Source organism: Rhincodon typus, chromosome 8 (assembly GCF_021869965.1).
Source record: "Rhincodon typus isolate 14 chromosome 8, sRhiTyp1.1, whole genome shotgun sequence".
NCBI lineage: Eukaryota > Metazoa > Chordata > Chondrichthyes > Orectolobiformes > Rhincodontidae > Rhincodon > Rhincodon typus.
The window spans coordinates 42,286,566-42,300,947 of NC_063339.1; the positions used below are offsets into that span (position 1 = coordinate 42,286,566).

Sequence of the window (14,382 nt, forward strand, 5' to 3'; positions counted from 1 at the left end):
AATCCTGCATTTCCCATGGCTAATCCACCTAGCCTGCACACCTGGACTATGGGGGGAAGCCGAGCACCCAGAGGAAACCCATACAGACATGGGGAGAATGTGCAAACTTCACACAGACAGTCGCCCAAGGCTGGAATTGAACCCGGGTCCCTGGCGCTGTAAGGCAGCAGTGCTAACCACTGAGCTATCATGCCATCCAGGTCATGATGAACTTTCTATAATAATTCACCAGCCTAAGAAAAGACCGAAGCTCTGGTACAGATATGGGAACCGGGGCACCATTTATCATCCTCACTTTACCTTCCAATCAGAGTAACGTGGCCTTGTCAACTCTGTAGCCCAAGTAGGACACTTGGGGTGCCAGGAACACACATCTTTCCCTTCTTAGGCGAATGCCACCTGGGAGAAACATCTAAGAACTATGTCCAAATTCTCTAAGTGCTCCTTATTGGTCTTCCCTGTTATTAGTACGTCATCTAGATAAATGGCAACCTGGGGTAGACCTTGCAAAATGTTCTCCACCATCCACTGTAAAATTGCACAGTCTGACAATATCCCAAATGAAAGTCTCGTACATTGGTATAAACTCTTATGGGTATTAATTGCAGCATACATCTAACTGCAACTGCAAGTGCACATGGCTCATGTCCAGCTTCATGAAGTACTTCCACCCTGCCAGCTTTGTGTATAAATTCTCTATGTGAGGGTTTGGGTATTTATCCAGCTGTGAAAAGTGGTTTACCATTTGTTTAAAATCCCCATAAAGCCGAATCAATCCATTGGGCTTCAAAATCATTATGATTGGTGCTGCCCATTCCGCAAACTGGACTGGTTTGATGATTCCTTTGCTTTCCAGCCTCTGATTTCTGCCTCTACTTTTGCCCATAAGGCAAATAGCACTGGGTGGGCCTTGCAGAATCATGGGATTGCTTCCTGGTCAACATACAAAATGGCCTTGGCTCCTTTGATAGTCCCTAGACCTTCCTGAAAAGCTTCCAGGTTTTTAATTAGGACTTTACTCAGGCAGCCATTTTCTAATCGAAAAATTTTGAGCCAATCTCGGTGTATTTCTCTCAACCCATTTTGCTCCATGATTGTTCTTGATAAAAACTTGGCAACACTTAAGGTCATTATATCCCCAAAAAAAAGCAAGCCATTTGCTACAATTAGTGATAACTGAACCAGTTACTTCTCATAAGAGAACAGAAACAAAGTTGTACCCTTAATTTGTAAAGGTTCCCTGGTAGAGGTTCTCAGTCTAGCTGTGGTCTTGTGCAAACTTAAAGGTTGTAGTCCAGAGCAAATTTTGTTAAAGACTGGTTCTGTGAGCACTGAATCGGCCGCATCAGCATTGACCTCCATTAGAACCGGACGACCATTTAACTAGACGTTTATTTGTTTAGTTCTGATTTGGATGCTGTTAAGCAATTTAACTGCTCCAAACTAGAAGTAGTTGGATTTTCCAGGGTATGCACTCTTCTGACTAGGCTGTTGTGGTCTGGTGTTATAGCCTCCAGTGCTGGTCCTGGGGGAATATGAAGTCCTGCCTGTATACAACCCCACACAGCAGGACCTCTCGGTCACTGCCCCACAGCAGAGCACTGATGTCCCCCCGTTTGCCATGTCCAGGAAAATATCAAATGCAGGGCAGCTCCAGACTGACAGTACTTGTCTGGGTGCACAACAGCTTTTAAAGGTGTCACAGGCAGAAGGGATCTGGTTGAATTCTGAGATATCTGCTCAGTGGCCAGTTGTTCTGGGAACGGTGCGTGGCAATATGAGATTGAAATTGGACGTGAAGGATGCAAAAAGGGTGGGATTAGTGATCAATGAGATGACTTTGGTAAGATACAGCAAGAAAATCCCTGTGCGTTACAGCAAAAATCTCCACAAAGCTAAATGCAACTCAGACTTAGCCACAAAAAAAGCACAGGATGCAGCTCAAACATTTTCAAGGCCAATGCAGAAAGAAGTGGAAGCTACTGGAGGAAAATTAATTTGCATATTTGCTTACGTATGAGCATTCGGACATATGAAGTAAAAACAGGAGTTAGTCATTCAGCCCCCTCAAGACTGTACCACCCTTTAATAAGATCATGGTTTGATCTGATTGTGAGCCAGACTCTACTTTCCTCTCTACCCACTCTAACCTTTGATTCCCTTGTTAATCAGTAATTTTGCCTGTGCTGTTCCCTGGGGAGCAGAATTCCACAGACCGACAACCTTTTGGCTGAAAAAAATTCTCCTTATCGCTCTTTTTAATGGGTGATCCCCCTTGTTCTGTACTCCCCCAGAAGGGGAAAATATCCAGTCAGCATCCAAAATATCGTTCCTTTAACTGAGTACTTCTGCCTTGATGACTGGGGACTGGCAAGTTGTGCCTTTTAATTAGCAATGGACATTCTCATGGGTGGTTTGGGAAGGTAGAAATGATGGAGTTTAGGATGGGTTATGTCAAAAAAGCCTAAGTCTGTAATTTGTTTGTGGCTGAAAATGGCAGGAGATGTGCTTCTTAGTGCATTCTGAAGTTCAATGAAATTTATTCTGAGACACATCTGCAGTGGATTGCCAATGTACATCAGCTCCAGCAGCAACTCCTCAGCCTGCAGAGGTAGCATTAATCTGCACGCTTCCCATTTCAAGAATTTTGAGAACTTTTTTCTATTTTGGGGCACTCAAATGTTGTCACAACCCAACAAAGATTGTTCTTGATAAAAACTTGGCAACACTTAAGGTCATTATATCCCAAAAAAAAAGCAATAATGTAAGGAACGTAAGCCATGGCCAGTAACATTAGAACAGTGATTTGTAAATTTCTTGGAAAAAGTTGGAAGGAATAATAGATAAGTTGCTGCTACCAGGAATAATATATTGCCCCCAGAAACGTTGAAATAGTTAGCATTATTTCACCGCTACATGTGTCTGCCATGGAAGAAAATTCACAATCCAATATTTCTATGTTTTATAGCACTTTTCTTGTTAGTACACACATTAATACATTATTATTGGTCTATTTCTAGAGTGACCACTGAATAACTAGAGTTCTTGTCAGAGCCTGGTAATTAGTTTATTTTCCATGTCCAAAACTGCTTCTTAAGAAATTGGATAGAGGCTTATCGTATAATTTGTGATGATATGGAATGTGCCCAAGGAATTCCTTTTGTCTTTTGTTCACTGACCTATCTCAAGTGTAATCAGATATATCTGTATTCAGATCTTCTCTGGCTCCTATTTGTTTCTCAAACAGAGTCAAATCCTGACCATTATCATTTACAACAAAGTCTTTCCCTGAATTAAAGGATCCAGATGTTAAAGATTTTCTGTGTACTGGAATATCTCAATGTTATGTTTGTAAAGATTGTGTTCCAAACATTTTGATTAAAAGGCCCTGAAATATCATAGTGGTTCTTCCAAAATAAGTTCAGCAGAGGATTGTCAGCATCCTCACAGAAATATTTTCAGCTATTACCACGCTTTTCCTGGTGATTTCAACGATCTACCATAGAAGCTATGGTAAAGACCTGATGAACCTTTGGAGAATTTCCAAGTCACTGTCTCAGACTCTTAAGCAGGAAAGAACAGGGTGAATATTCTTGCACATTGCACTAAGGAGTTGAATATACCCAGTTGAATGAAGGGTAAGATTGTAGTCGAAAGCAGTTATGCAATTGATTTAAGGCATAGGTATATCATAGTATCAGGTACAGACATACTATAGATCCAGACTAAGTCACATCATAAGTTGAGCATCAATCATACTAAAATTTCAGACCATAATCCAACTATAGATTTAGGGTGCAATCATGTTGCAGATTTAGTATTGGTGATGCCGAGAACAATGCATAGGATGTGGAATTAATTGAACCATTAGATGCATATGGATTCTAAGTCAGGGGAATGCAGCTCCACAGTGTCAACAGCATTGTCTATGTAATCTAGACTGGAGTCCTAGTGCTATTGAACTAGAATTTGTTACAGTTCAGAACATCAATTCAACATCCCTACACTTACAAGTAAGTATGCAAAGGACAGGAAGTCACTCTTTTTCTCATACTGATTGTCAGAAGCAAATCACCAATCAAAAACTACAACTGAACAAGAAACTGAACAAGTCCTTTCAGTTAATCTGCAAAACCCAGAATCTCCAAAATAAAAACTGCTCAACTTCCAGAGTCAATGCTACCAGGATCATCCACCTTAACAGCTGCAATATTTTATCATCTCCTCCCCATGGACACACCAAAGACTGATTTGTATAGCCTTCTTATGTGTTATCTTTTTATTCGCTATGCCTTTCTAATCTGTATGTATGTATCTGTGTTTTATTTTTTTTCCTGCCTCTCAGCAATTCATAAACCCACATTTTCTATAACTCAAGAAAGCCTGCTCAAATTGGGTGCTTTTAAAACACTAAAACTTTGGAACTGGAAAAGTATCCAAGAGCGAAGGAAACCTTTGGTTTAAGTTATTTTTGATGTGACCATCCAGAGCTTTCTTTTGGTTGGGGGGGGGGGGGGGGGGGGTGCGGTGGCGGCGGTGAGTGCGTGGGTGTTGATTGAATAAAGAAGGAAAGACACTTTCTCTCTCCTCACCCAGGATTATAATGAATTGGGGCCCCTCACCCAGTGATTGGCTATAACACATCTATGCACAACTTAACTAATTATTCTTGAGTCCACAGTGTCACAACCACATACCAGGTGTTACCTCAGCATGGTGCACAAGATAAGAACTTGTGTAATCTTGTATGTAGTATTCTTTTAATCTTGAATGTTTCAACTTAAATAAAACCAGCAGCGCATTTTTATTTTTAAACAAGATTAAAAAGTTAGATTCTTATATAACTTGCTGGAAATTACCTCAGTCTCGGTTGCAAAGTTATTAGATAAAGAACAGATAAAAAGATTTGAAGCATGAATGAGGATTGAGATGAGATCAGTCTTTCATATTGTTACAGGCCTGGTTTGCATGAAAATTCTCTTTCTGGAGTCAATGGTTGAAATACAAAGACATGTTCAGCTTCTGTAGTTGGATAGTTGGAGATCACTCCAACAGGTGGACTCAGTGAGCAGAGCATGTCCTGGGAAGGCTTGAAGGCTCCTTTGATTCACTTTTATGGCATACAGATTGTGGCTGTTGATAATCTGGTCCAGCACAGCAGTCCTTTAGCTTTGTTCTGGATTCCTTCCTCTGCCTCCCTGCTGTGAGCAGTTTTTGTTTCAAGATGTCTTTTTCCTGGTGGTCAGATGGTTTTCCTCCCATCAGCTGGCTGCCTAACAAGCTGGATTCCACTCTTCCCGAGTAACGATAATGCCCAGGGGTCCTGGCAGAGGGAATACATAGAGCCCATCAATACTCTCGACACCTTTAGAGAGAGGTGGGCAGCACACTACAGGGTGGTTTAGTTCCCTCTCCAACATAATTTTGATTTAACTCCCTCTCTTCTTTTCCCCACCTTTTGTTTTAGTTCTTGCGGTACTATCCATGGTGGGTGGTAGTTGTAATTTGTTCTTTGTTTAGCTGGTAGAATGGGTGATTTGGTTGTGGGTTTAAAAACAATGCTAAGTTATTGGGAGGGTTAAGTAAGGAATATGTTTAGTGTATGTTTCAAGGTGAGGGTACAGGTGCTGCAGTAACGCGTCTCCCAGTTAGCTAGAGGGCCCATCTAGGTGTGTGTAATCACACATCAGAACAGGCTGATTAAAATTTAAAAAAAAGCTGGGCTCTCCCCGTGGGACAAAAACAAAGTTGCTGGAAAAGCTCAGCAGGTCTGGTAGCATCTGTGAAGGAAAAAACAGAGTTGATGTTTTGGGTCCGGTGACCCTTCCTCAGAACAGAGCTTTGGTTCTTGGACAGAGACAGGGTCCAGAAGGGTAAAATGGAAATTGATGTTTGCACAATGCTATAGATTTACATCTAAACCTTTGAAGGTCTTCAGCTGCCTATATCATCATAGAGATATAGGTGTATGAAACAGTAACACAGGATTATCCTCGGTCTCTTCAGTTGGGAGGACAAGAAAAACAGAAGTTTCAGTTTCTACTGGGAGCAAAGCTCCCAGTGACATGTTAAAGTGAAATGATTTATCCACGCTGCAGGATCATGAGTTATGGTATTTTCAGAATTGGATCAGTGGGAGAATGAGGGGGAGACATGGACTCAGGTCATTTCTTTAAGCAGAAAAAGCGAAGTATGATTTTACCAGGAGGGCAAAATTTGACTTAAGGTATTTTCAGAACGAGGAGCAAAATTTGAAATAAAATATTTTAGAACTGCATGTAACCATCCTGGATACTGAAGAGGGATTGGAGATTGTAATACGATTTATGGACAGAGGTTAGAGAAAAGATGACTTGTTGGAAACCCATGAGCTACGTAAGTAATTGATTAATTTAATAAACTGGGTGTTCAGTCATGGGAGAAAATCTCATGGAATTTGAGATCATAAAACCATAAGATTATAGGAGTAGAAGTAGGCCATTTGGCACATCAAGTCTGTTCCGCAATTCAATCATGGCTGATGTTATATCAAAGATTCAACCTCAAAGATATTATATAAAATGCTCAAGAGATTCGATCCAGAAATTCCAGAGTCTGTTGTCGTGGTTAAACTATTTTCAGAAACAGTTCTTTTCAACTATCTCCACAAGACAAATTGGGAGTTCTGCAGTGATAGAGAGAACAGAAAACTTCATAATTATTGATTCTCAAAGTTGAATGGAGCATAGTTGCAGGCACTTATGGAAGGATGGAATTGCTGAGAGATGCTTTGAGGTTGGTCATATCTTTAATAAATTTCCCAGTCCAAGGGAAAATGCAGCAGTGGAATAATAGATAACAATGAATGAATCCTAGAATTCCACAGGCAATAGTTAATAGATATTTTGCAGTATGGCTCTCAATATCACTGTCAGGAATCAAACATTTGAAACAGCTCATGAAATAGTTTTGATGGGTGAATATGATAAGGATGAACAGCAGGAAAATATTATTTTAGTGGCCAATGACTTAAGTTAGCCCATGAGCACCCGAGTTGCTGATTCATCCAACTGTATCACACTGGATAATAGCTGTACTCAACAGTGTATGGAATCAGTTGGCTGAAATATTAACCCAGGACAAAGCTGACAAAAGTAGGATCAAACAATGAAAGTTCCATCAGGGATGATAATTCATTATCATCTCTAAACAGAATGGTTCTTTCCTGTGGAATTACAAGGTTCTGTCATTTCATAAGCACTTTTTACACTAACGTACCATCATTATTGAATAGGTCTCGGAAGAAAAAAGCAAAATTTTGTTTGACATGGAGAATGATAAAGCATTTGTATTCAGTAAAGCATGAACCTTGCAATTCATAGGACCCAGGCATGATTGCATTCTGTGGCGGAATTTCCTGTCAAGAGGTCCAAGAAGTATTATTAAGCTCTGCTGATAGGAGTCTGACTGATATGAACAGGATCACATGGGAATTGCAGAAACAACTGCTCATAATTTCTTCACAAAAATTAAAGCTACAGTTAAAACATGCTGGAGCTGTGGATAAAAAGGACAAACCCCTATCAAACAGATCACATCACAATGAGATATATGCAAAAATTATTGCAAGAAACTACTCCCAGTTATCAGTGGTCCTTTAGCTCAGAAATTGAATGAAACTGCAGTCATGGATCTGAAGATATGGAACAAAGACTGGAATGCCTATTACATTTTGCGGGTATGGCGACCAGATTTAGTATATCTACAGTGATAAGCAATAAGGACAGACTATGGTGGCCAAAGTCATGAAAATGTAGGTCCATTCAGGCTTTTGGTCACAAACAACATTCGTAATGGATAATGGAGATGAATTTTCAGACATTGAATTTTGTGACACATGAGAACTTAAATACTACAGTAACACATACTGCTGCAGACCGTCCATTCAGCAATGGCTTGTATGAAAGAAACCATGCAATAACCGATAAGATGTTTCACAAAATACTGACACGTCAGCTCAACTGTAAGTTACAAATTGCATTGACATTGGCAGTGCATGAAAACATTCCTCTCAGATGATTGGGGGCACAGGTCAATTAGTATACATTCAGAACCCAAAGCTGCCTTCAACACTGTGTGATGATTCTCCATTATTAGAAGGGACAAGGGGTGAGCTCAATTTTGAACCCATCTAGATAGAGTTAGAAAAACACTCATTAAAGCTGAAGTATCAGAAAAAAATTAGCATAGCATTGAGACATAAGATCAGACTGTCTAGGGGAGGTTTCAGATCTGGTGATATGGTTTACCATAAGAGAGAAGGACAAAGGGAATGGGAAGGGCCAGGAAAAGTTATTGGACCTGACCGGCAAACATTTATAATACAACAAGGGAACTGGACTTTAAAGATGCATTCTTCATGTTGGAGGGGTGTGAGTAATGAATTTTCAAACTCTGAGAATGTTGCAGAAGGCATTGATGATGAATCACCACTGACCTTTACGTTCTATAATTTGGTATCAGTGTGGGAATCATTTGCCTAAGGTAGGTTCACAGATAGTTTATTGACCAGGAGAATAGAATAGAAAGGACACTAAGGTGACTGGAAAGTGGCCATGATGGTGGGGATATACAGGCAACTGTATAACTGGGGAACATAAAAATTGGCTAAACATCCAAGATAAGGGACAAGAAAAGAAGGTTCAGAAAAGATTTACCAGGATGTTGTTGGTAATGGAGGGTTTTAGTTACAAGGAGAGGCTGGATAGGCTGGGACTTTTTCCACTGGTGTGTAGGGGGTTGAGTGGTGACTTTATAGAAGTTTATAAAACATGAGGGGCATAGATAAGGTGATTAGTGAAAGTCTTTTCACTAGAGTGGGAAGGGGGAGTTCAAAATTAGGGTCATATTTTTAAGGTGAGAAGAGAAAGATTTAAAAGGAACCTAAGGAGCAAATTTTTCATATAGAGGGTGATTCATATGTGAATGAACTGCCAGAGGAAGTTGTAGTTTCAAGTACAGTTACAACAATTGAATGACATTTGGGTAGGTACATAAATAAGAAATGTTTAGAGCAAAGTGGGCCATACACAGGCAAATGGGATTAGTTTAGTTTGGGAAACTTGGTCAGTATGCTTGAGTTGCACCAAATGATCTGTTTCCGTGCTGTATAACTTTATGACTCTATAACAGCATGAAGTACAAGAGTGGAGAACAAGAAACCACAGTTTAGCAGTGATTCAGGGAATACATTTTGGAGAAAAAATTTGCATGCAGGAGAGAGGGTTTCTAGCAGACATCTGGATGTCAGAAATCCAGAGAGACCTCAGCATAAGAAAAGAGGCTGTACCAAGAAAAGACAAAGAAGGTAATATGGGTAATGGAGAGCCTTCTTGTAAAATAGATAAAGGTAGAAGTTGCTATGACAAAGAAATTTTTGTGAATGTTAGTGGAATAGAATATGGGGAGATAAAAGGGAATAAACTAAGAGAGTTACTGACTGAAATGAACTCAGAGTATATTCAGAAGTTGATAATAGACGTCAAACTGCTTTGTCATACAGGACAGTATTGGAAAGGTCTTAACAGGGTCAAGACTAGGTTGGTAGGGGCTTTGAGGAATATTTGGAGTCAAAGAGAGATTAGGGCAGACTCTTCTATGGCTGGAAGGTAATTTTGAAAATGTTTTTAGCCACTTAACAACCATTAACCATTTAACTTCCTTTGGAACTGTTACTCTATAGATATCAAAGTGGTAACCAGCTGAAGAGGATTTTTTTCCCAGCCTTCAAACAAAGCACCAGGAAAACAGGGGGTGCTCTCAAAATGGAATACGTGTTTATAGCTTAAATGATGTTACTCAGGTGTGGCATTTTTAGAAAGCACATTTTTTTTAAAGTTAGAATATTCAAAACTGAAGGTAGATTTGACAATGTTCAGTTGGCATTATAGTCGAAAAAATTTGGGCATCTTTGTGATGCACGTTGATACTTTTGTTTGGGACACCAAAGACTTTGAAGTAAAGTTTAACAATTGAATCAAGAAGGAATTCAAAAAGATCAGTCAAACATCTGGTGTTTTCACATATCTAGGATTGGAAATTAATCAGGATGAGTCAAATGTAATTGTACACCATGAGTCGCATTTGGAAAATGTCCATCCTATTGCAATGAGTCATTCCAGATCTGGAGAGAAAGATGAAGCTGCTATCAAGGAGGAGATAGAACAACTGAGGAGTCTCATCAGACAGCTCAACTCGTTATGCACACTAACAAGACCAGATGTAAGCTCTGATGTGCTGTAACGTTGTCTGGCTGTGAAAGATCCAAAGATGGACGGCATCTTGAGAGTGAATAAAATCATTAAAAATCTAAAATAGTTAAGTGTGTGCCACAGTTCTCAGCTTTGGGTGGTGCTGTTTAAATGTGATGGCTACAAAAACAGGCAAGAGGCTAGCAATGCTACAGCAAGTAACTCACTCCTCATTCCCTAAAGCCTGTCCACCATCTACAAGGCACGAGTCAGGAGTGTGATGGAATACTCCCCACTTGCCTGGATGAGTACAGCCCAAACAACACTCAAGAAGCTTGATACCATCCAGGACAAAGTCTGCCTGATTGGCACTACATCTACTCCTTCCATCACCAATGCTCAGTAGCAGTAGTGTGAACTGTCTACAAGATGCACTGCAAATATTCATCAAAGATCCTCAGACAGCCTCCTTCAAACCAATGACCACATCCATCTAGAAGGGCAAGTACAGCAGAAACATGGGAACACCAGAGCTGCAAGCCCCCTTCAAGACACTCACCATACTGACTTGGAAACACATTGCCATGCTTGTACTGCCTCTGGGTCAAAATTCTGGAATTCCATCCGTAACAGCATTGTGGGTCAATTTACAGCATGTCCACTGCAGAACTTTAAAAAGCAACCTTCTCAAGTGGAACTAAGAATGGGTAATGAATTTTGTCCCAGCCACTACTGCCCACATGAATGAAAAAAAGGCATTAATCACTTTTAGTGATACTTCACATGCAAATCTTGGCATTGGTTTCCAATACAGAAGGTTTTATGATATTTTTTTTGGGAGAATAATGGGAAAAGCGGCCCCTTGGCATGGGCAGTGTAGGGGTAAAGCAAATAATGGGGAACAGCTCATTAGCTGCTGAAACTCTGGCTCCTGGTGACGCTGTTGATATGGTGGTCCATTTGACTCAGATCTTGGAGCAAACGTTGTGTGTAAAAGCAACAGAGAAGACAATACCCATTTAGTGAATAGTTTTGGCCAGTTTAAAGCATATACTGGAGATGAAAACATCTCTATGCTTATATGATTAGATACTAGTCATCAACAATTAGATTGCTTCACTGAGAATTGCCTCTGCAAACAAAATTGTTGAACGTTCTAGAAGGATGTCTTGCTATAAAGCAGTTGGAGCATGAAATTATGTATATTTTTAACATCTATTTTGTAAAAATATGGTTTCGTTTTACTTCTTCACAGAAATCATTTTTGTCAGAGTTGGAAATACATATCCCTTTAAGGCTCAAACAAATAAGGTTCCAGAGTTGAGTGAGAACAAATAATGCTCATTTGACTTCCAACAGGCCTAAGTTCCAGTCGGGTCTCTTGTGACACAACGGTAGGATCCATGTCTCTGAACCAAGAGATCTATGTTCTAGTCCCACCTGTTTCAGAGGTGTGCATTACATGTCTGAATAGGTTAACTAAAATATATAAGGGCTGAGTTCTGTTTCTCCCTTGTTTTCCCCACTTTTTTGTTGTTGTGACACTTCTGCTGGTAGGCAGTGTTTGTTCATTGCTATTTGATTAATTAAATAATTTGATAACTTGGTGATGGGTCTTTCAAAACAAAACTGAGATCCGTAAGCTTTCAGAGGGACGTGGACACCATAGGGGCTGGGGTGCATTATTTCTCCACCAAATCCATTTTTATTTAGCCCCTTCCTCTTTCCCTACTTTGTTTGACTTTTGTTATTGTTAGATTGCCCCTGGTTGGGCAGTGCTTATAATTTGTTATTTGTTTAACTGGTTATTTGCGTGATTGGTGGTGGGTTTTCAAAGCTTAAAAAAAGGCTGAGTTTTGTTCCCGAGCTTGTTAATTGGCTGTTAATGTGGTGGTGGGTGTATTTTTAAACTAGAGCTGTGTTTTTGGACAGGGACAGTGAAAGGGTCCAGAAGGGATAGCTGGAAACTGATGTTTGTACTATGCTATAGATTTAGAATAAAACCTTTGCAAATCTTTGAAAGGCATTTGCTACCCAGTTCATCAGATGGATGTTAGTGTATGTAACACATTGTAGCATAGAATTTCACAGGGATCTACATTACATTCTTCATGGGTTAGGTAACTTCCAGAGCACCATCTCGTTAAATGGTGCTTCACTGACCTTTCCTCCATTCTAATTCCGTACAAGGCAAAATGCTCATAGCAGTTTTTCAGAACTTATGGTTATAAATAATTCAGTAAAATTGGGATGATTAGGTCACAGCCAGTGGCTGATTTTGCATCACTATCTGGGCAAAAAAGCCTAAGTTTAATTTGGAATAGAAATATAAAACTTTACTGCTGTCCCTTTAGGTCTTAGGCTATGAGTAATTTGTAATTTAAGTCTGTTCTACAGCAAAGTTCCTCTATTCTTATTGTTCACCATGCAATCAAATGTTTTTCACCTGGTTCTAAAAGTACATGAAGGAAAATAAAAATCTTTGCACTGATTCATAGAAATGATTTGTAGATTTCCAGGTGAACTGACATTTATCTCTCGTAAAATATTGGCATTTCAAACTGCTACCAAAGACAAACAATTTCTGTTGGGTACCTGGCTTGTGTCAAGCTAGGGAATGAATGATGATCTTAATTGATAATCAAGAATAAAACAGTTTTGAAGAGTCTTTTTCAGTGAAGGAGTTTAATAACAGAACTCAGTCTCAGAAATGACAGGTTATCTTAACGAATGCACACAGCCAACAGAAATCACAATGAGACTTCACAAATAGTGAATATTTGATAAACCCACTTGCGCAGTTCTCATGGCTGCCAAGAAAGAACATGACAACAGTGGCTGTGTAGATCTAAACTTAAATAGTGTTGACATCTTGAAAGGAAGGCCCTGAACAATGGTTACAGATCAAAGACATGATATTGAAAATGAAGCAAGATGCTAAATTGTAATCTTCAAGAATGATAAAACCAATGTCAAAAACAAATTATGAGCCAAAGCTTAGACTATCACAACCGGCTTCCTCATATTTTTTACCTGTGAGCTTTAATTGTCCCAATGGCCATATGTATGGTTATATGAATTAGGAGCAGAGGTAGGCCATTTGGCCCCTCTAGCCTGCTCCATCATTCATTAAGATCGAGGTTAATCTGATTGTGACCTCAATGCCACATTCCTGCCTACCTCTGGTAAGCTTTGACTCCTGAGTTAGCCAAGAATCTATCTACCACCATATTCAATGACCCATATCTATCACTCTCTGAGGAAGTGTCAACAATACGTGAGCATTGCAATTAAAACCATATCTATTTTTACAGTTTATTTGGCAAACATTTAATAAGTGGCTCCTATCCTGTGATCATGTACTAATCAGTCACCTCTCTCCTTGCAGATAATGACAATTCAGCAGGGTAAATCGCTCCATTCGGAGTTCTCTTTCTTTCTTTGCCCTTCCTTTTTTATCTCCCTTCTCCTCTCTCTCTGTAGTAATTCCATTCTCCCACCTTCTTTAACTACCTACCGAAGGAGTCAGGAAGGAGCTGGGTCGTGAGTGGGAACCATGTGGCAGAAGCTGGATGAACGGGCTGTGTCCTGCAGCGATGGCGGATTGAGTGTGGATCAGAACAACGGTGGCGGGATCAGGAGTGGGCCAGTGAGGCAGTGACGGTGAGAATAGGCCAGTGAGACAGAGACAGTGAGAGCGAGCCGGTGAGGTAGTGACGGCGAGAGCAGGGCCGGTGAGGCAGTGACGGCGAGAGCGGGGCCGGTGAGGCAGTGACGGTGAGAGCGGGGCCGGTGAGAGTGGGCCGGTGAGGCAGTGACAGTGAGAGCGGGGCCGGTGAGGCAGTGACAGTGAGAGCGGGGCCGCTGAGGCAGTGACGGTGAGAGCGGGGCCGGTGAGAGTGGGCCGGTGAGGCAGTGACGGTGAGAGCGGGGCTAGTGAGTTAGTGACGGTGAGAGCGGGGCTGGTGAGTTAGTGACGGTGAGAGTGGGCCGGTGAGAGCGGGGCCGGTGAGGCAGTGACGGTGAGAGCGGGGCTGGTGAGTTAGTGACGGTGAGAGTGGGGCTGGTGGGGCAGTGATGGCGAGACTGTGGCCAGTGAGCCAGTAACGGTGAGAGCGGGACTGGTGAGACTGTGTCAGTGAGACTGGGGCTG

General features: G+C 40.8%; 2 protein-coding genes and 1 long non-coding RNA gene across 4 annotated transcripts in view; 1 reads left to right on the forward strand and 2 right to left on the reverse strand.

Moving 5' to 3' along the window:
• LOC109912467 (ERO1-like protein alpha) overlaps positions 1-2,024 on the reverse strand; it is an 18,865-nt gene extending 16,841 nt beyond the window's left edge. Inside the window, exon 1 of the mRNA XM_048600113.1 lies at positions 2,015-2,024. Within this exon, the coding sequence (XP_048456070.1) occupies positions 2,015-2,024 (10 nt within the window). The remainder of the gene's footprint in view (positions 1-2,014) is intronic.
• Positions 1-14,382, reverse strand: part of gnpnat1 (glucosamine-phosphate N-acetyltransferase 1) — a 190,989-nt gene that overhangs the window by 164,917 nt on the left and 11,690 nt on the right. The gene's annotated exons all lie outside the window — the stretch shown is intronic.
• Positions 13,578-14,382, forward strand: part of LOC125483673 — an 11,397-nt gene continuing 10,592 nt past the window's right edge. The window contains exon 1 of the long non-coding RNA XR_007262618.1: positions 13,578-13,892. This is a non-coding gene — a long non-coding RNA (uncharacterized LOC125483673). The remainder of the gene's footprint in view (positions 13,893-14,382) is intronic.